The sequence below is a fragment of the Lagopus muta genome, chromosome 26 (genome assembly GCF_023343835.1).
Source record: "Lagopus muta isolate bLagMut1 chromosome 26, bLagMut1 primary, whole genome shotgun sequence".
NCBI classification, from domain to species: Eukaryota; Metazoa; Chordata; class Aves; order Galliformes; family Phasianidae; genus Lagopus; species Lagopus muta.
Window position 1 is genome coordinate 730,163 of NC_064458.1, and position 22,201 is coordinate 752,363.

At 42.4% G+C, this 22,201-nt stretch overlaps 1 protein-coding gene across 3 annotated transcripts in view; it reads right to left on the bottom strand.

The window, feature by feature from the left end:
* Nucleotides 1–22,201, bottom strand: part of CPAMD8 (C3 and PZP like alpha-2-macroglobulin domain containing 8) — a 42,252-nt gene that overhangs the window by 16,221 nt on the left and 3,830 nt on the right. The window contains exons 7-32 of one of the 3 annotated variants that reach the window (XM_048927313.1): nucleotides 21,197–21,251; nucleotides 20,938–21,051; nucleotides 20,109–20,193; nucleotides 19,742–19,850; nucleotides 19,045–19,272; nucleotides 18,707–18,877; nucleotides 18,212–18,340; nucleotides 16,099–16,288; nucleotides 15,483–15,655; nucleotides 15,227–15,376; nucleotides 14,948–15,109; nucleotides 13,738–13,880; nucleotides 12,768–12,830; nucleotides 10,079–10,310; nucleotides 9,465–9,618; nucleotides 8,720–8,862; nucleotides 8,203–8,254; nucleotides 7,218–7,516; nucleotides 6,585–6,810; nucleotides 5,886–6,062; nucleotides 4,384–4,465; nucleotides 2,793–2,949; nucleotides 2,448–2,522; nucleotides 1,185–1,350; nucleotides 545–631; nucleotides 47–183 (exon numbers count right to left, since the gene is read on the bottom strand). In XM_048927313.1, the coding sequence (XP_048783270.1) occupies nucleotides 47–183; nucleotides 545–631; nucleotides 1,185–1,350; nucleotides 2,448–2,522; nucleotides 2,793–2,949; nucleotides 4,384–4,465; nucleotides 5,886–6,062; nucleotides 6,585–6,810; nucleotides 7,218–7,516; nucleotides 8,203–8,254; nucleotides 8,720–8,862; nucleotides 9,465–9,618; nucleotides 10,079–10,310; nucleotides 12,768–12,830; nucleotides 13,738–13,880; nucleotides 14,948–15,109; nucleotides 15,227–15,376; nucleotides 15,483–15,655; nucleotides 16,099–16,288; nucleotides 18,212–18,340; nucleotides 18,707–18,877; nucleotides 19,045–19,272; nucleotides 19,742–19,850; nucleotides 20,109–20,193; nucleotides 20,938–21,051; nucleotides 21,197–21,251 (3,759 nt within the window). Of the gene's footprint in view, nucleotides 1–46; nucleotides 184–544; nucleotides 632–1,184; nucleotides 1,351–2,447; nucleotides 2,523–2,792; nucleotides 2,950–4,383; nucleotides 4,466–5,885; nucleotides 6,063–6,584; nucleotides 6,811–7,217; nucleotides 7,517–8,202; nucleotides 8,255–8,719; nucleotides 8,863–9,464; nucleotides 9,619–10,078; nucleotides 10,311–12,767; nucleotides 12,834–13,737; nucleotides 13,881–14,947; nucleotides 15,110–15,226; nucleotides 15,377–15,482; nucleotides 15,656–16,098; nucleotides 16,289–18,211; nucleotides 18,341–18,706; nucleotides 18,878–19,044; nucleotides 19,273–19,741; nucleotides 19,851–20,108; nucleotides 20,194–20,937; nucleotides 21,052–21,196; nucleotides 21,252–22,201 lie in introns of all 3 variants that reach the window. The other 2 variants (XM_048927314.1, XM_048927312.1) reach the window with 2 other exon arrangements.

A 22,201-nucleotide genomic window follows, 5' to 3' on the forward strand; every position in this document is an offset into this window, starting at 1 on the left:
AATTAATTATGCATCACCAAAGTTACCTTTGCCTAAGGCAGCCCACCTGAGTAGAAGAGAATCCTCCAAGTGCATTCCTCTGCTGTGAGAGCCATTTTACCACAGGGAGTGCAGAAGCCACATCTCCTAGGAGTGTGTATGTCAGAAGGGCATAAGATGTCATTTCCACTTCCGCAGAAACTACTGAAAGAGAGGTGGGGGAGAAGGGGAAATAAATCAAACTACCATCTTGGAAAGAGAATCAAGTTGGTCAGCAGTTGAAGTCTGGGAAATCAGTACTGAAATGACAGTGACTGCCAATAAAAGCTAAGTACACAACCCTTGTGTCAATCTGAAAATACGAAGATAAACAACAGACTGACACCTTCAGAACATCTTGTTAAACGAGTTCTTTGGGGACCAAAACTATCATGTCTCCAGAAATGCTAATAGATTTTGGGAGGGTATAGAGATGTGGGAATATCTGAAGTGTGTTATGTAAACTGCCATCAGTGGCCTCCTGCTGCATCACATTCCCTTATTTTTGCTTTTGCCATACAGGTACCTGATTGAGAGAGTCCATCATTAAAGCCCATGAAGGTATCTTCATCAGCTACAAGACTTCCCGTCAAGCTCCAGTGTGTAAAGCCATCTAGAAGGACAGGACAGAGGAATACGTATGATATTACAGCAGGACTGCAGCTCAGACTCCGCACGTGGGAAGAATCAAACATTACTATTGCACCCAACTCAGCAGATCGATGCCCTGAACTGCACTGCCCCTCCAGTTAGGGGAGCATTGCCTCAGCAGGAGGCTGCAGCCTTCTGTTCCTTGATGGCTCAGTGTGATAAATGAGATCATTTTTGAATATTACATCAAAATACACCATGAGGAGGCACGATGTGTTATTAGACAGGCTCTGACATACTGACCAGAAAGCTACTGCAGAGCTTCCAGTGCATTTGCCTTCCTTCAGCATCGGTTGCAGGCACAGAAATAAGGCGCTCAGCCCTCTCCCAAAATGAATGCAGAGAACTCTTTCCTTACAGTGTCAAACTGTGCTGTGAAGAGGACCTTCATCTCACAGGCTCTATCCTCTCCAGCAGCTCAAACACACCATTTGAGTTGCAAGGCCCGTTTGTTTATTCCTGCAATGGAGTTGCCAAGTTAAGAACTTGCCACGCTGGCCCCAGGTGCACAGTACCTTGTGTGATTGCCATGCTGTTCATCTTCCTCAGCACCACAGCAGCAGAAGGACTGTGCAGCAGTGTCAGGGCATATGCAGTCAAGGCAGTGGTGTAAGGGTCTTCTGCTGAGTGCAAGTTGGCCTCTAAGAAGTGTTTTGCTTTGTCAACAGCAGATCTCTCTTCCTGTAATTAGGGGAAAGAGCCCACACGTTACCAACCTCTCTAGCCCTGTTAACCCCAACAGGCAGCTAAGCACAACACAGTGACTTGCTGACACCCCTGCAGTGCGATGGAGAAGATTTGGAAAGGAATAAGTGAGAAAACTCATGGACTATCAGGGGTTAATATATGAACAGCATAACAGGTAAAGCAGGGTCTGCATGCAAAAATAAAGCAGAAAAAGGAATTCATTCACTCCTTCCCATCAGTGGATAGAGTTGGAATCACTGCTTTTCTCAGGACTTTGCACCCATGAAGAAACAAGTAGGAAACACAGCTTGTAGAATGACACCAACACTTTCCTTAAGAAAAGCCACACATCACACACTGAACAACAGGAGCAAATAGCATAGCACAAATCATCTACGCCCATCCTGAGATGAATTTATTCTCCTTAAAGCTGAAAATAGATGTCATGTTGCTGCAGGGCAGTGGATGAACAGAGCAGCACGAGCTCTTTGCTGTACGTCTGATGGCGTTCCTGACACTCTGGTGCGTCTAGCAGGCGCCAGAGGATAATAAAGGCCAAGGTTCCCAGGGGTCCCTGCAGCCAACAAACATGTTTTATTAACTCCCTCAATGACCTCACCATGCAGGAACGTAGCTCTGATAATTTATAGAAACAATTTAATTGGACTTGATGTAATTTGGTTTCCTTTGATTTCCCTGTGGCACTAACCTTCCCCTCCTCATTTCCTAGCTAAGATCATTAGCAACACTTGCAAATCTCCTCTAGGAAAGCCATTAGCCCTACAGAAACTGCACTTCCAGCAAATAAAAGTGCTGGGGCTGTCCTATGCACAGCAGCCCCGGGAGAGCATCACATCACTTCTCAGAGGGGGACAGAGCTGTCAGGGAGGCAGAAAATTACTGTGAGCACTTCAGAACTTTTATTTTTTTATTTTTCCCCCACTCAAGGCTTTCAAACAGCCTCAGTTACATGAGTGCAATCATTCTAACGAGTAGGGAACCTCAAAAATAGCAACAACAAAATCAAGCTAAAGGCAAGAGTGAGGATTTTTAGGACATGCAGAACAAGAGCTGCTCTCAGTTTCTGTTACCTCCGAAGTTACACCTGTTTCCAAAAGAGATGCAACCACATAAGCTGTCAGGGAGATCTTACCATGGATTCCACCCTGGGGGGAAGAGAAGACAAAGTCACTGAGATAAAAAAAACTGGAGGAAAGGATGCTGAATAGGCACTAAGTATGGAAGTCAGGAACCCAACCCACTGCTGTAGCTTCCTTCCCAAGCAATAACCTGGGAGCACAGTGAAACTCCTGGTTCTTCCTAAGTTACCTTTGCCATTTGAGACCACTATTCATATCAGGCATAAGGAAACTTCATCCACTGCTGCTTTGGGAGTATCTTTAAAAATGCACCTACTGTTATTTTTCAGTCTTTACCTGAATGTCCTTATTCAGAATCCTGCCCATAGCAGGAAAAGAGCCGTCTTCCTTCTGATGCTGAATGATCCACTCCTTTGCAGCTGTGAGTTCTTTTGGGTCAATGAAAATAAAGCCCCTGGACTGTGCAAAGGACTTGAGGACAAATGCTGTCAGCCTGGAAATACAAACCCCCATCCTCAGTGACCAAACTACCTCAGAGTTGTGTACAAATAAAGGGAAAACAACAGCAAAAGCACAAATTATGAAAATCTTGTGGGGAAAAAGCTCAGCATTGTTTAAAAAAGTATGGCATATGAAGGCTCCAAAACTGCTCTATGCACTGAACAAGAGCAGGGTTAAAGGTCAACAAATTACACTGAAAAGCATGACAGGAAGATACGCCTGTTTTAGTTGTGACACTGAAATTCAATTCCCCTTTTTAGATGCTTCAATTACCTTCAAGTTATTAAAACCTTAAAGTTAAAAGCTGCTGCCTTTACAGATATTTACAAAGGAGAAAGAAGAATAAGTTTTCCGATTTTGTTACTGTCTTAATTTGAAAAAAAAAAAAAAAAAAAAAAAAAAAAAAGACAAAAATCCAGAGCCACTATTGAAATGTAAGGCTCTGCTAGACTTCGTACAGAATCAAGACTTCAGAAGGCAATAGAAGTGTTTTTGGAATTCTAAACCTCTGACACGCAACTAGAACAAACTCTGGCCAGCTTTGGGAGATTGAATCATTCGTTTTATAGGGCCCTGAGGAATGGGAGGGTAGAAGACATGCTGCCTGGCAAAGGATTTTTTGAGTGTTAAGTAATTCTGTGTCACTGTGTTTTACATCGGGGGAGTGGGAGATGCCAGATCTGAGATAAAAGTTCACCATCTTAAAAACAGTGAGGCAACAGCCCCATAGAAGTAGTATTTCCCCTCTGATGAGTTCACAGAGAGAATCAGTTTAAAGCAAAATGAGAGTAGATGGAGAAGCCAAAAGGCAGCATAAACTAACGAACGGAATCTACAAGATGCGAAACACTGCCTTAAGGAGGGCATCAGTGAGATGAGCTTATTCCCCAGGTTCACGATCTCTGGTTCTCATTTCATTCCACTTTGGAGGACCCTGTACTTCCCATTCTCAGGGCACAAATTTATACCATTCCATTTCACATGCAAGGGGATACAAAGCACTTAAAGATTGCTCTGTTTTCTACACTGGCAGAAATCTCCACTGCTTCCAGAGACAGCAAGCTTTCTGTACGTGCTTCAGGTGAAGCCCCGTTTTCCCTAATGGAATTAGGTGCTTGAAGTGCCTCAGGTATTGCTACTCCAATTCCTGTAGAGCAAACACGAGCACCTAAAGCACAGACAGTGGCAGATGAGACCATCTGAACTTCCAGTGAGTCTTGAAGCAATTACAGCACACCTACTCATGTAGTACGAGCATCCAGCAGCACTTCAACAGTAAGCCTACAGTCACGGAGCATTATTTCTGCTCCACACTATGTGACACCACGATGGAAGCTGGAAAACAACTCTTTTTTTCTTTGCCAATGGTGTGTTTTCCCATTTAGCAAACACTGAGTTTCCTAACCCCATTTAAATAGCAGCTCACCACATGCTCCCCGAGGAATCCCTCTCGCCAAACGCGCTGTATGAGCCATCCTGCCTCTTGTAGGTCAGCTGGCGCTGGTAGCCTGAAAGTTGAGAAAGAATTGTGGGAGTCCAAAATCCTCACACGGAGCAAAGCAAGCATTTAAAGTGAATGAAGATTCGGACCATCTGGCACTACTGCAAGGGATTCTGCTGCCCGAGGCAACTTCTTGTTCTGCTGCGTTTGACAGAGCAGCGCATTCAGGAATCTGTGCAGGCAAACATCTACTACAAGACTACAGGCATCTCTGGGACACAAATGAATGAACCATTATTTCTCCAGCTCTTAATCTCTTGCTAAGCAAGAGATCCATCGACAGTAGAACTTCAAGTATCTGAAACACTGTATATTAAAAAATAAATTCTGGCTTTAGTAAGTCACAAAAGACCTCCAGAGTGAGCAAAGAGACTCATCTCAACTTTGGACTTGACAGGGCTCCAATAAGCACAGGGGTTTAAATCTCTTAAGGACTTTTTCTGTAAGGGCTGATTAACAGGCAGAGCTTGGAGCCAAAAACCTGGAAAGTTTGCAGATTCATGAAAAGAAACAGAACCAAATGATAACGAAAAGGAAAAAATGACTATTAAAAAAATTCCCTATGTGTTACTACTATCAGCAAACACAACACATCACAAACAAAACAGCTGAAGGAAGCAGCACCACTCTTTTGCTGCTGAAAACAATAAATAAATTACAGATTACATTTTATGTTTATATTTTCATAGGAGAACTGCCTAACCCTGTCACCTCTGATTTCATGACATGGCTATTATCTGACTCACACATGAGATAGCTGCCTCCTTGGGTCATTCTTGTTTTCATTAATCATCTCCAAGTTCTTATTGCACCTGAGAATTGCATTTAGTTACAAACGAATTTGCAAGTGACTCTTCCCAAACAAACACTGAGAAAAACAGTCATAAAAAGACAGATTGCTACGAGCTGCTTAGAGAGAAAGGACAGGCCACCAACAAGGACAGAAAAGCACCTTCATCACATGCCTCTAGGATAACTGCTCTGCATGCAAACTTAAACTGTGCACATTGTTACCAAGGAGACACTGATAAACTGGCAAAGTTCAGAGAAGAGCTCTGATGTTGTGATTAAAGGGCTAGAAAGACAATTCAGGAAGACGACAAAAAGAACTAAATATGTACATTGACTACATTTAGATTTCTGTCACTTTCTGAAATTTGTAAACACAGAAACAAGTTACCCAAATACACATGTGCTAAAAAGCAGAAAACCCACAAACAAGTGTATAAATGAGGAGTAACCGGAGGGAAAGGCAGCTGTGTATCAGGGGAAAACATCTGGCCATCAAAATCTATTAACCTGAGAGACTGTCCTGCAAAAAATGATGACTCCTCATCACTTGAGACGCCCTCCATTAGTAAGAGCAAAACTCCTTTCTGACTTACAAGCCTTTTCTCCTTCTGCAAACTGTAAATTTAATGGTTTACCTTGAACAAGGTAATCAGTAGCTTCACTTTCCACTTCTTGACTGAGTTGCTTGGTTTTCTGCAGATATTTCAGGACAAAAACATTAGGAGCAAAGTGGATCATGTTCTGCTCTCCACAGCCGAATGGTAATCGCAGAAGATTGTCCAAGTTGTTTAATGTAGGACCCATCACATCTCCTGGTTAAAGAAGAGGAGATAGGTTCAAAACCAAGGAATCATGCTCCGCTTCTTTTTATGTCACATGATGAAGCAGAATTAAAACACTACACCAATTTCTACTGGCTACACAGTCAGCTAAATTGTAGAATAAAAGGGAAGTCCTTCAAATGTTCAGCCTTATCTCTTCAAGCTTTTGCTGGAATAAAGAAGAAATGTCAGAGCTTGATTATCTGTGACTAATTGACTAGTTTAGAATGCAGTTAGTACAATATGTGATTATGACAATGAAATGAATACTATGAATTACAGCAGACAAGTCATCTGCAAAGTCCTTAGAGAGTATCTGCTTTAACTGCCATCATCTCAAACACAGTTCAATCAAGTGATTGATAATTAAAGCAGCATTTATCTTTATAAACTGCCTAAGACTACTTTATCCTGTCCATATTACTCAAATATTGGTCAGAAGCAAGTAACAGATGGAAGTATCTCCTTGTATTTGATAATTAATACCCAAGGATACCTCCTCACAATTGATACCTATTATTGAAGCTGTAGCTCTTTCTGATCCTGGAATTATGTTGTGGGGAACTCCAAGAGTAAATGCTTCATTGTGATTTTCATCAGTCTCTTCTTTCCTCCAAATTTTAAACTCTCCTATTGACCCCCAGCCTGTGGAAAAGCCAATGTACTTCACCTCGAACTGCTTGGGGACTGTCCACTCCACAATAATAGATTCATTTAGCACCCGAGTACCATGGCCAACCTGAAAGGAACAAGAAGTCATGCAGTTCCAACAACCCATGCACGTGAAATCAGCCTGTTATCTGTCCTTGGATGCAGTAACCTATGTGTGCAGCAGAGAATACTGTAAGCAGACCAGTATCTTTCTCTTTCCCACTCACAAAAAAAAAAGAATACAGGAAAGTTTAATGAGAAGTACATAGACTTGACCTCCAAGCAGATTTAGCACTGAGAACACTGAAGACAAAAGGTCCTGAGGGCATAATGTGGTAAGCAAACACGTTCAGGTCCAAACAGCCTGAGAGAGACTTAACACAGAAAAAGGAAGAAGGCAGCAACATAACTAATGAAACTCTGCCACATGTATGCTCCAAATCCACTCAAAGAAGCAAGGGACCCCACAGACTGTTACACAGAGGAATTCAGTACCTGAATAATTCCATTTTTCCAGCTGATCCAGAAGCTGCGGAATTCATCCCAGGACAGGATACCAGCTGTGTCTCTGCTGACCACCGGCTCACCCATTTTGCTGATGGAAATCCATGTTTTAGTATTTTGGTGCCCACCAATAACAATTTCTGTCATCTCTGCCATGTCATGGGGACCAGAGGACAGTGCCACGTGAGCATCGTTGTGTGCCTTCACTGCGATGTCGAAATGTGTCATCTGGGCAGGCTTCTGCATGTACTGGTACTCATATTTGTTAGGTGTAGAAATGTGAATTTTCTCTAGTCAGAAAAAAAAAAAGGGATGTTTATGCATTAGAGTTCACCTTCCACACTTAAAACAAAAAATTCCACCAATTTAATCCACAGCTAACTGCTAAAATTTAAACAAACAAACCTATCCCAAGTATGCATTCCTTCTCCCCCCACTTCTCTCAAAACTATAAAAACGTATGTTGATGTTCCTTCCCATCCTCTACTCCTTTCCAATATAGAAGATCCTTCAATTGCAACTGCTCTGGTGGACCCCTCGTGAAGCACTCAAGAGATTTTTCAGTTCTAATCAAGCAGTCAAAAGCATCTCTGTTAGCCAGAGGAGCTCTGTTTGAGCTATCCAAATCCCCAGTAGAAAGAACGCACTGATTCCAGAGCTGGACTTTGAAACATCAACTGAAAATAGACTACAGCCACAGCTTCTGTCCACAGTGCTGAATACTCAAACTGTTTCACGAAGTAAAGGAATTTAATTGCCATTTCCAGAAGTTACTTGGGCAGTTAGAGCAAATTTGTAATTAGCCAGCCAGGTAAGAAGGGCTACATTCAAAAAGCTCCTTCTACACAACACAACTCATAAATCAGACACAGAAATAAAGATTCCCCTCCCCGCTCCCACGGGACGAAGCCACATCTTCCTATTTACAACTCAATCAAACGCACTTGGTATTACCTCATTTAAATCACAAGCTTACCATTTGGGCAGAAGAACACACTGTAGGTGTACTCTCTTGACAGCCCCTCTGGCTACATAAAGACAGAAATCCATATGTAACATTACAGAGCTCGGGTTAGCAGTGACAGCTATTCAGCTTTACTTACAAAACACAAACAATATTCTGACGCTGTACAGTGTTTTACATCCTGTAGAGAAAAAGTAACACACCACGTGCTGCTAGCTACAGATACACAATCTCCACCAGTGAACCTCACAGCACATTTCTCAGACTAACACAGCAATCAAACCCAGTACAATTTCTATCCTTTTATATTCAAGCAGTAATGGAAATTCATCAGCACGAACTCAGAACCAAAGGGGCCCCTCTTGTATCACAAACATTGATGATTCCCAATCATATAAGCATGCCATAAATCCGATGGTTCTCACAGATCTATTCACATACATCACCTAAACACTTTCATGATTTGCCCAAACACACATTGTGGGTTTTTTTTTTTTCCTGAGTTATTACAAACATGTATTTTTCCTACCTCAATAACAACACTACTGCGAACATAATCCACTCCAACTGGGGTCCTTTTGTCCACATAATTGTCCTCTGAGTGCTTGCCATTCTTTAAGGTCTGCATCCCATTCTGACAGCAATTAGTTCCACCATAAGCAAAAGCTTTTGCTAAGAAACAGAAGGGAAAAGCAGCAGAGATTTCAAGACAGATTCCCTGATCCATAGGAATTCAAAGCGTTTATCTAAACTAATTAGATGCAGTTGACTAACAACTCATCAAATGCTTTTAATTACACCTTTTATGTCATTTTATTACTTAAATGCCTGGATGGTCACATCCAGAATTGGGCAATATTTTAACAGTCGCAGGGAATACAGGAACTCCTCCCTCGTTCCTTGAGCTGCACAGTTTTTGCTATTGACAATTATTTTCTTGGAAGATGTACAGAATTTGTTGGTATTCTCTTGTTTAAAAATTTACTCCAATCTTTTCAGGAAGATGTAACAGATCACAACTATACACAGTGAGATACCACACAACAGGAAAATTAACCAGGGAATCTGCTGAATTTTGCTCGTATGGACCCTACAGCACATTGCAGTTACAGATCAGTTTGTAAGAAACAAACACGACTAGAAAGCTAAGCTGGCAGCAATGAAATAGCAGCTCTACTTTGGGGCACTGGAGGAAGAAAACATTTCTTCTGAAAGAAGAAGAAACATTTGTGAAACTCCTTGAAGGAACAAGCTGTTTTTTATCTCTGTACTACCAGTGATGTTGCTCAGTCCAAGCTCGCTGAAGGACAAAACAACAGAGGTGGGTTTAGCTTCCCCGGGGGCAACGCACTTCTTTCTTGTCAGATGGTGCTTCCCAGGATGCCCAACAAACTTTATGCCTTTCGGAACAGAAATCTTCACGTGTACCTGCAAAAATTTACGAGGGTCATTTATGGTGGATTTCATCTGTGAAACTTCACCCGCAGTTCAGAACAATTCCACGAGAACCAAGCAGATAAAGCACTGCAGAAAACACCTCTGGAGGGAGTGCTTCTTGAAAGAGGTTCTTCCGAAGCAAACTACTTCCAGTCAGCAGCTTCCTGACTGTGAAGGAAATGCAGTGGCTCAGAGTGAGCTTTCTCATCCTCTTCCCTACATTTTTCAATATTTGGATTTCTGAAGCATCACAAAACCACCGCAGTTGTTTCAAGGTAGAAGTAAATAAAGCAGTGATTTTATTAGCACTGAAGCAGCAGTACTTCTATCTCCAAAGCACTCATTCTGAGCTTATCATTCTGTTATCCTTATACACTGTCTACAGCTCAGAGATGGTTGACCATAACCCACAATTTACTGACTTAGCAACAGGAACGAAGAGGACCGTTACCTCTACGCAGACAGATAAGTAATTGTAGACAGTCAATGGGATTTTGGTCTGTTCTCCTCGGATGACGTGGTATGGCAACGTGAAATCGATGAAGAAAGGCTTAAAGGTCTTCAGCTCCGTTTGATTGGCAATGCCCAACCCCTCCTCCTCAGAAAGGCCCACAGCTTCGGTTATCCATGTAGTGATGGAGTCTGGCACTTCCACGTGCAGCTCTGCTTCTCCTGATGTATTACTGCCAAAGAGAACAGGGAAGAAAATGGGTTAATCAGCTTAATGAAGTGCATTAGAATGATGCTAAAGCACACAGAGCCAAACATTTTGGGTATTTACCACCATATCCAAGCGTACAGCTTCACATCAGTACCTGCTTTGAGCAGCAGCTTATAAAGGGCTCGATTTCTTCCTGCTAACTGGCAAGATTTTGGATAACTATGAGCATTTATAAGGAGAACAGCACGCAGTGGCTTCTGCAGAGCACAGTAACACAGACGCTTACTGGATTAAAAGCTGTAGAAGAATTTGTACCCTCACTAGAGGGACGCTTTCCTTACAGGGAAACGCACTGAAAAAAAAAAAACCACAACATAATCCTAGCTAAAAACAGTCCAACAATAAGTTATATTATTTTGTATATATTTGTATATATTATATTTGATATGATGAAATAAAAGCAGTTTTTGTTGGAATCCACTGTTCTTCTATACGCTGCCACATTAAAGACTGCACTTGAACATAAGGCTAAAGAAGAACTTTCCCACACCTGAGGTTCAGCAATGGCCTGTGCATGAGGGCATGTTTTGATCGGGAGTATTTTGTTGGTTGCCTTTTAGAATCCCTGACTGACAGAATTTCCAAGAGTGTCATTTTCTTCAAGAGAGCTTTGATACCAATTACTAAAGATTTATATTCTGACTATTCAGCCCTGCTGTGCATCCATAGGGCATCACAAACTGCTGTATTCCTCCACGCTTCATAATAATAAAAATTCAATTTTGTTTTGCAGACATCGCGATTTCCCTCCTGCAAAGGAGGTCTGTCATTGCCTGGAACAGAAAACATTTCATCTAAAGCAAGAACAAAAGCTATTTCATGGCTCAGCTGGCAGGATGATTGGTGCAGTTATGAGTACACCCTAAGGTTGTTTTCTCCCAAGCCGTTGTTTATTTCTCTGAGCTTGATACACTTGCTGCCAGCTTCATCTTTTGGAGCAACATCCATCTTAGTTGGCACAGAAAGCAAGAAAGCAGGTTCTTCAGAATAAACTTTACAGCATAACACACTGCTCTTCAGTGCTGCAATACCTGCTGAGCCACATCCAGAACAAACTGAAGAGTTGTGCCTTTGCTGCTTTTTAGCTCAGAAGTCCATTCAAATGTCAGGCACCAGTGAGGCATCTCGACTTCCACCACCCAAAGCCACTCTTTGTAATTTTCAGTCAGCCTAAGCTGCTGTTATAACTCAGTGAACAGGCAGTGTATCACACACTGCTCTGTGGACAGATACTATAATAGAAAAAAGTGTAATTTCCTCAACATTTAGGTTGTCACTAACTGGAGCTCAGTAGTCAGCGCTTGCAACAAACTTCAGCCTTGCAGAATAAGCAGAAGGGTGTCCTACCTCCAGGGCTGGCAGCACTCCAGCCTGTTTAACCGGACAATTTGTTGCAGCTGATGTTCCTTCCACTGGGATTTCAGCCCACAACCAGCATTAACATTATTTTCACACATGAGGGCACTTACTCTTCTGGGCGGGGGGCCAAAGCACACACACATTTCCAGCCATTCGACCCTCCAGCCAGGCTCTAAGGATTGTTAGAATCGGTTTGGGAAGTCGATGTGAGGCTTTGATTTTTGGGGATTTTTTTTTTCCATATTATAATTATAAATGGTAGAAGGAAAAAAAAAATAAAGTCTTCCTGCTCAAAGGAGGGGAAAGCAAGCGATGCTCTGCTCAGTTGCTTCTAGTGAAATGAAGTAGAGAAAAATGCAACTTTTTATTCCACGCTCTCCTACTCATAATTAACTGCCCCAGCTTGCTGAGGCCCAAAGAGGCACTTCTGGAATTCTTTGTGTATTTCTACAAAGCATATTTCATGCTCAATTGAGCAGATTTGAATACACTTGCTGCAAGTTCTTGTCAAATTTAATTTATAAACACTTATTGAGAGTGAAGTTTACTTGCAAACCTGTAGAAGTTTTTCAACGACTGCTTCAAATGATCCTAGATGTGTTGTTTCTAGTAAAGATCATTATCTGCTATTCATTTTAATTCCAGTTGTGGAAACCAAGATTTGTCAGGTAATAAATTAAGATTAGAGGGAGATGAAAGAGAAAGCAGGGACTCAGTGCAATTTGGGAAGCAGTCGGTACAGAACACCCAGTGGTGCATGAGCAGCACTCACAGAAGCATCTTTCTGCCTCCACCTCCATGTGCACATCACTCTGAGACCATTTTATCACTACAGCACTGCAACTGATGCTAGAACAGACGTGGAAAACAACACCAGCACTTGCAACAGTGAAGGAGACATTTCTGGATTACTGTTATGAAGAAAGATTACTGATTAAAGCACTAATGATGAAAAACAATGAAAATCAAAACAACGCTGTAGCTCCAGCGTGCTTTGAAGAACGCTGCTTGAATAGGACAGAACCCACTGGGTGTAACTAAAGCAATTTCCCATTAGTACCTGACGTTGAGGCAGTGCCATATCCATGTCTCTGGAAAGAAGGTTCTTTTTCTCCTCTCTGCTCTGCTGGAACAAGAAATAAACCTTTGGCAATAAACTCTTTTCAGCAGACAGTTTGGACATCAGGTGGTTGAGTTGGTGTTATCAGCCCAACGCAGCTCAGGTGATCAAACCAAACTCTATCTAGCACAGAATAATGTCAAAGTGAAGGGTTATAATTCATCTCACAAATCACAGAGCCTTCCCAACTCATTGTGTGCACACACTTAACAGTCCGGGGGTACAAATAATCTAAAAAAAAAAAAGTTTTTAATGTGTGTAAGTCCAAATTTTTTCACCAAGCAAAACCAAAGGAAATATCTACAGTACACGACCTCCCACAATGTCATCACAGGGCCTTACTAAAATCAATTACTGCAACTCACTACCTCACATTCCCCTCTCCTTCTCCCACTTGCAATTACCTTGATCTCTAATATTTTCACGATTTGTTCTGGTTTTCTGGACGTGATGTTTCATTACCTTTTTATTTTTAACCAATCTCCAAAACTCACCCCACTTAAAATGAAACCATCAGTTGGTTTGAAATAGAAAGGGAAGGCACATCCTCACTTTGCAGCATTACTTGCAGCACTTCATGGCCTTTTCCTCATGTCCTCTATGTCCCTCATGTTCTCTATTTTGACCACCACCTGAGTAGGGAGCATCTCTGCAAAGTCAGGGCTGGCATGCACACACTGACAAGCAGCAACTAATTCACAGGAAACAAATCAAAGAATTTCAAATGGTCCTTTCAAAGAACATTACTTGGCCTTCTTCCAGGATTAATTTAAGCTCAGTACAAAAATGAAGTGCTGTCAGCTGTGATCTTCATTAGATCCATCGACCACTGAAGGTTGGTTCCCAACCACTTGGTCTCAATGGAGACGTTTCCTTGGAGGGGTGGGGAAAATAAATAAATGAAAGTTACCTCTGTGCCATTTTAGAACGCATTGTAGCCACCAATGTCCCAGTGTGAGGCTGAAAAGCTGGGACAGCCTCGTCTGTGTACATGCCTCCATTCTGCCTGTGGTTTAAGCTGACTGTATCTGTCATTACAACCAAGCCGGTTTCCTAGGTAATAAAAATGAAGGCAATAAAGAAGAAAGAGAAAAAAAGAATCAAGTGGGTACCAATAAGAACTTCTCTGAGTAGAATCCCTCCAACCTTATTCTGACATTTATGAGTAAAGTTCAATTGAAATGTGAGGATTTTCTCAAGACTTTATAGAAAATTAAAATGACCATTAATGTAAAAATATTTATAGGCAGAGGTTTTTATGAGAAAGCTCTTGTTTGCTTGAAAAATGCATTTCACCAATATTCTAACACTACTGGGAACGTGTCTAACTGTCAGGTAACTACAGGTGAAAAATTATTCCACATATATCTCCCCTGGAATATTACATTACGGCTTTTTACCCTTCCTCAAAGTTTCCAGTGTGTTCTGCTGCAGTCAGCAGGCATCTCGTGTCAGACATCCCCAGCTCTGCTCCACCAGAAATGCCAAGCAAAATGGAAACTGCCCGCACAGCTTCACAGGAAGAGCACAGAATTCACTCTGTCTGCCAGTTCTGTCCCCTAAATGCACTTATTCATAAGAGACAGCAGCTCCCAGACTCCAAAGGCACCACGGGCTTTGTTCTCTCGCACACACACTCAACTATTATGAATCAGGTACACGCAGTGTGCACACAAGCTACAAACACGTGGCTCTTTTCCCAATAGTTTCTGCCTCTCAGCAAGAGAAAAAAACAAAACAAAAAACACATCTGAACAAAAACCTCAACAGATCAGGGTGTGGAGAAGGAGCAATGGCTCCTGCAGCAGAAGGTATTAAATAAGGAGTTGAGCTCATGATTATGAGATGGAGAACATGTGGGAGATTGGGGGTTTTAAGAGAATATAATAAAACAATTCAGCTAAATACGCAGAAAGGATGAAAGGAAGGGAAAGACAAGGGATCATTACTATTAGCAGTTGCACAGATAAAAAACGGAAAGAGCCTAAAAGATAAAACACGTAACGTTGTTTCTCTAGCCCAGTCTATCTCTAGGAGCGGTCAGTATGCGAAGCCCACATAAAGAACATAAAAAATCCAGCAACAAGACACTCCAGAGAATTGAGGCTGATGCTTCCTACTGTAAAGGCGAAGCGAGCATCCTTGGTGACATCCCAGTGCCAGGGAAAGACAGAAGATCTACGGCGTCGACGGGAGGACATGCCTGGCCACCAGAAGTGCCCTTCCTCCTTCGGGGCTCCAAAGGCATCGGATACATCGTACTCTGCCAGCTCCTTGAAAACCTGCGTGGCACAAGGGAAGAGAGCACCCTTCTTAAGCAGGGAGGCTGCTCACTAAAGGCACAGTGCAGACACTGGCATTAAGAGAGAAAGACAGCAGTGCCTTCAGCTTCATTTTACCTGACTGGCTGTCAGCTGAAAACCTGTCTTCAGCAAGTAGACGCTCTTATCCACAGTGGCAACGCAAACACAGCTTGACTTTGCAGCTCTGACCTTGATGTTCACAACATCACCAGGTCTGGTCTCGTTTGCTGAAAGAGTCACTGCAACCTAGGAATTTAACATTAAACTCATCATCTCGGCTTGTGTTCAGCAGAAGAAAACCAGGAGCAATGAGCCGCTGTCCCCTCCTCTCCGTTAGCTGCACTGCCAATACCTGATTCTCAAAGGTGGGCTTCACGGAGAACTGCAGGCTGTCTGTGACCCCTTCTCCATTCTCCCTGACGTAATACACCAGAAGACGGCCCAAGGGAGCCATGTTGTGAGATACTGAGAAATGGAGGAAGGTCATGCACACTTCAACCTCTGTTGCAGGGGTGTCGGTAGGTGCTAAAACACAAATGGTAGAAATGGCAGTGTTATTCATAAAGCCACCCTCCCCCCACCCTTTCCAAATGATGCAAGGCACAGAACTCCCACCAAGGACCTGCATTCTTCCCATGCTCCTGCTGCATGAGATCTTTTTGGGCCCTACATCTTTGCCCTTCCTTCCCCTCCCTCTGTCTTATGTAAGACAACAGGCAGTTAGTATTCATAACATGAGTGGTATGGAAAAGATGGATATAGAGTGATTATCCAGTGTTCTTAATAACATAAAGTCAAGGAAACACGTGGTGAAGCTATCAAGCAAGTTATCCCCACCTCTCTTGCACAGTTACTCTATGGCTTTTATTAGGGGGCATCCAATTCAGAAAAGCATGCTTAAGGTTTGCAGAACAGTGCATTTTTTTTCCTGGAAATCAGATAGAGCTCGTGTTTCTGACACTAACTACCTGCTCCTGGGAAATGAGTGACATCCATGCTCTTCTCAAAGGGAATCGTGGCTCTTTTGCTCCTCTGCTGAGTGATGTTGCTGGGCTGCAGCCCTGAAAGGACAATGTTACCTCGCGATGCCACTTCATAATGTAGAGTGAAGTTGCAAGGACATGTGGACTTCACTGCAATCCAAGCCTCCTCTCCTACCTGCACTCAGAGACGGAAAAGCAAAAGATCTGGTCTTCTACAAGGCATGCTTTTCATTTATAAAATACAGAAATCCATTTGGGTTTCAGACCAAAGGAGATGCGACCCTCCTAATAAATGTATGCACAGACAGAACACTGCACTAGCGCTGTCTGCACGGACTGACTTCCTTCATAGTAAAAGGAGTTCTGTGTTCAGCTCTTCACTGCCTGCAGATCTAGCAAGAGAATGGGCCGGGGGGTTGCATGCATTAATGAAAACAATAAAGGAATCTCTGGAATCCTGAAAGTTAAGCCTTTTGGCACAGAGCAGCTGTCAGAATTGGTTGAATTTTAGACATCCCTTCAGTGGTTTAGCCCAACCCATAAAGATGTGATGGGGGTGGGAAGAGATGTGTTTGATCATCTTTGCTGTTTAATTGAGATTATATATTGTGACTACTTTCACATGACAAATGCTAATTCAAATAACGAGCACGGCTTGAAACTACTGGGAATAGATCTGAGGGAAAATGCTTTCAAATTACACAAGTCTTGTTATCAATCTGTCAGGAACTCAAGGAGCTGTCAGACATACAAGCAAACAAGGAAGCAAGCTCCTTTTTCTCCTGGATAAACACATCTGCTGCCTGCAAAGGGCATCAGAACAGCACAGCGACTTCCTGCACTGAAGCCCCAAACCCAGAGCTACCTGCTTAGTACTGAATACCCTGGAGACAGAAAATCACCCACATGTTGCCAAGCTGCTACTGGGAGAGCATTCTGTCAGGTCAGTAGGAATGATTAAAGCCTGAGTAAAACACAGCCAGCTTTCCTACGAAAACACAAACTTCTCGATTCTGGATTATGAAGACTTATGTTATGCAGGATTTCTTCATCAAATGCCATTCCTGATCCTCCTACCACTTAAAGCATAACAAAGCCTGCCTAAGACTAAACTGAACTGTTAAATTTCAATAATGTTTTGAAAAACATCTTTCTTCAGCACTAACAGCATAAACCAAGGAGGCAAGGACTTGAAGACAAGTAACTAGCAATGGTTAAATGCAATCAGAATGCCACAGAGTCCAAGAAGTACCTCGTGACATTACATATTTGAAGTATTAAGAATTCCCCAGTGGAAATGATGAAACAATCCATTAAAAAATGAATGCAGCTAATTGGAACACCCAGTAAGAGTTGGCAAAGCAGGGAAACAGTTCCCACATCAGCTGGTCATCCAACTCCTAGCTTTCCCACAGAAGAATTAGTTCTAATCAGGTTATAATAAGAACAATGTGTTCAGATTAGTAGCGTATAATCCCCTTTCCATACCTCAGGAAACTTGCAGAAGATTAATTACCCATTAAACTACCATGAAATGCAGTGATAAAAAACGCTCTTATTTAGATACCAGGAGACTGAAACCAACCTGACAGCTCTGCTGATAACAGAGAACTCTGTGCAAGTATTGCCACATTCCACACTGCTTTTCACAGAGCAGCATGCAGTCCCTCAGGGATGTGCATCTTCCTTGGCACAGAGCAAATCCCAAACAGCTCTCAGTAAACCAGCACGCAATAGAAATCACGGCTGAATCAGATCCTTCCCATTAGACAAAAGTCATTGCAACTTCTATGTAGAAGAATATGCTATAAGAATATGCTATTAGAGAGGCTCCTACAAAACTACCCAAGAAAACAAGATTATGGGTAAGTTTGAGAACCCAAAGACTGAACAACCTGGCTGGGATTTGAACTGAGAGTTCTAGAGAAATAACGTATTAGTAATAGAGCTTCTTTGCAGGTACTTCAACCTTTGTAATGGAAGCAACAACAGTCCAGCACCACAGGAAATAGAAGTGGCTGGAAATATTTAATTAGAGCAAAGTGCAGAAAGCCAAGAAATGCAGCTGTTTCCATAAGGGAGCATGAAGCCAACATACCTGGAAAGGCTTATCTGGTGCCTGGAGCTGGATGTGACACTTGCTGGGTGAGTACCAGCTACTGATGGACAAGTAGTTTGGCAGATACTGATCCCCAGATGGTCTCCCATCAATTGCTGTCACTTTGGTCTTAACAAAAGTGGTATCTGAATGTTATTCATGCATAGAAAGTCTGATTCACACTTTATCCCCATCTCCCATTTTATATTATTTAGCTGCTCATCTCTATTGCTGCCTTCACACAGCAGAAGTATTCTCAAAATATTGGACCATTATTGCTGTATTAAACTGTATTTGGAGAAGTATCTTTTCATAATGGCTATAAACAGCAGTTCCACAGGCAGTAAGAAAAAAAGCAATCATTTGCTGCACTTAGATCAATAAGCCAAAGGTAAAAGGCATTAATTTCCTGTTTGTAGCAAAGACTCGCAAGTGCAGGTTTGACAAGATTAGTTACATGAAAGCCCACTAATCCCATAAACAGCTTTCACTCACCTCCAGCCAGACATATTGGGCAGCTGTAGGAATGGAAGGGATTTCGAACTCCACGAGGCCATTTCTTGACACCAACTCACTTGTGTAAACATTGTCCTTCGGTGTGAGTTCAGCTTTAATCCGAACAGTGACTCTGTCAGCTGGACTTCCATCAGGGTAAGTGACTTCTACCTACACAACAGTTCATGTATAGAACGCGTTTTACTTTGTTTGCAACTCTGGTCAACGATAGAAACCGTGGGTGGGAAAAACACACCAGAAGACGATGCCATATTTTAAGCCAGGTCTGTACAGTTTTGCATCAACTACACGTTGGTTATCTCTGTTCTCAATCTTACCTTTCCTTTGTAAGGCAGTCCAGGTTTGAACTGTTTCCTGGTGTCCTTGGAGTACTTGATATCAATCAGCTGTTTCTGAACAGGCGTCGAGTCATCGAACGTGACCTGTTTGCTCCCATCAGAGCTGACCACCGTGGCCCAGATATTGACTGTGCCTCGAAAATGCTCCGGGACATCAGCAGGCATCATGTCTTTCACACACACATCGAAAACAGCAGAGCCATCAATCTACCAAGTGCATCAGGGAATGGAAACACAAGTTTGCATACACGTTCAAAAAGCATCCAGAAGCCAAATCTAAAGCACAGGCATTCAACAGGAATTTGCAGCAGCATTTTTAAAGGTTGTGTAGTGTGGGGGAACTACTGGGGGCAGGAGGAAAGAGGAATAAAAGCAAGAGTTTGTTGGTTTGTTTCTCCTCCCTCATCCATAGCGTGGACCAGCTCTGTCCCCATCTCTCACTCACATTCTCCCTCAGCCCCATGTGCTCTAAAACAAGATTAACAGTACACCAACAAATTCTCTTTCCCCCAAATTACAGCATGTATTGTAAAAGCGTGTAATATATATGTATTTACTATGCTATACCCATTTACTTCTTAGGCTCCCATCAGTGACACAAATTAGAGTCACAGTATTAACTTCAAATAGTACAGATGAGGCATTTTATTGCAGCTGACTCAATGGTCTCCCTCACCTGGGTGGTCTTGAGGACAGGGTGTCCCACTTCATGCCTGTAATACCCTACACCATTTATAGTCATATTGACAATTAACCTTCCTGTCACTGGTTTTCCAAATGTATATCTGAAATGGAAAGAAGATAATGAATAACTTCCAGCTATTTTCTGTTTCCCTGTGTATATCAAGGCTAGCACCGTGCAACTTGCACATCTAGAAAACAAAAAAAAACAGCACAGGTTTTCCAACCTATCATTTTTAGCATGTTTTATGAAGGCTCTTACACTGGAAATCAACTGAAAAGTCTTCAGCGGATGAGATCTGAGCTGCAGTGACTGCGTTACAACCTACAGTAATTAAGCCTTAATTGCAGTACTCTCCTACCTGGCATGGACTGTTCCTTTCTCACACGTTGTAAGGTCACGAATGTAGCGAGGTGGATCAATCAGCAACTCAAATTTTGGTAATACTACAACAAAAGGAAATGACAACAGAGTCTTTTTCAAGGAGATGCTGCTGTCCAGGTTCCAGCAATAACATGCACAGCTCTGACAAGGTCAGATTATGGTCAGACGAGAGCAGCATCGCTAATAGTACCGGGATAGAACATCACTGAGCAGAGAAGGAATCAGTGAGAAGAGCAAACCAAGACTTTGACAAGACCTCAGCAGCACATCCTCAGAGTTTTACTTCTTCCTGAGAAATCTGTGTTCCAGGATCTGAGTCCAAACTTTCCTTCTTAGATAGAATGTAAAGAGGACAATTTGCTTCACAACATATCAGGAAGGAAGGTGCAATATTAGCAGCTGTCAGCGTCTACAAAAGCTTGTGTGATTGGGTCAGAAACCACAGGTGGTATGCTGGTGGAACAACATCTATCATACAGGGGACTCTGAGGCCAAAAAGGGGCAAACAGCTCAGAATTACAAGGAGGGCTCTGGGAAAGGAAGAAAAGCACCGACAGACTGAAAGCATCTCTGAGAGTCTTCCAAAGCTAAATTAAATCCCTATTACATGAATGAGCTGTGCAGTATGACACTCCATTTCAGAGAATCACCAAGGTTGGAAAAGACCTACAAGATCATCCAGTCCAACCACCATCATTTCCTGATGACGTGTGTGCTATTTCTCAGGTGCTCCATCTTCAGTAAAAACCTCCATTTGTTCCTCTAAGTTTGTCTGGGTTACAGTCAAGGCAATCCGGATAACTTACCATATTTCTGAACTTCGAAGGATTTGTTGTACGTGTGCCCCTGCATTTCAGCAAAGATGAGCCACTCTCCAAACACAGGCTGATCAGACAAAGGAAAGCTCATATTCACCATGCCTGAGAAGGGAAACCATGTGTTGTGAACTCTCTATCACTCATTACTCCTTGTATGGGCTTGCTGTAGACAATTCAGCACAAACAGAAGCGAGTGGCATCCAGCAAAGGTAAACAAAGCACCGAGCTAAAATAATCTTGAACTTACCACAACAAAACGGCTTTAAGTTGCTCCACTCTATCATACGAGACCCCCGAGGATCCTGCAGAGGTTTGGGAATGAGAAACATCACAGTGAAAGTGAGCATCATTAATACACCCATCTTAGCTTGCAAAATAAAACATTTACATAAACACACACACACTTCACTGACAGCTCATTTGTAATTAGCTTTTGTCCAAAAATGTCTTAAGTTATTTTACTGTGGGGTGTTTGCTTTCTAAAATTCAGTGCACGTTTAAGGACACTGCTTCTAGGCCAACGCACAAGGTAAGCACTGCCAAGGGGCAGATCTTCCACCTGTCTTAAGTCACCTATTCTGGATGGGATGAACAGGCTTCTGAAGATGCTTTCTTTCAATTTATAGAGGGAGCAGTATAACCAACAAGACAATTTTTAGATGACAAAGCCAGATGAAATTAATCCTGCTGTTTTTGTCAGCATAAAATCTGTGACAGAATGCAAACAAAGGAAGAGAGGGAATTCTTCTACTTGCTGACAGCAAAAGAAAACATATGGCTTAAAAAAGACTAGACACAGAAGGAACCTCTCATTCACCTCATAAGGAAGAAGACAGGAGCACCCTTTCCTTGCCATGAATTTCTATTTTCCACTATCATAATGTGTGAGTGCAGAGATGAGATTGGCCCTGCTATACCAGCCCAGCCAGATGAAGGATAGGATTGTGTCTGCATTGAAAAGAAGGGAGAAATTGAGTGGGACTGTTACATTTATAAACCCCAGAGAATCTAGCCAGCTCTTCTCAGGCAGAAAAATGGGAATGAGTTTCTGAAATTGAAGTAGAAAACAAGTATGCATGATGGTGAGTAAGGGAACAAAACAAAACACACCACCAAGAAGGGTTAGAGAGACAGGAATAGAGACAATGGCACAGGTTAGAGTTGGGAATGGCCATCATGGACTGGGGAAGTTAGATTTGTTCCTCTTGGGGCTATGGCAATCTTGTGCCTCTACAGAACACATGCTGGATGA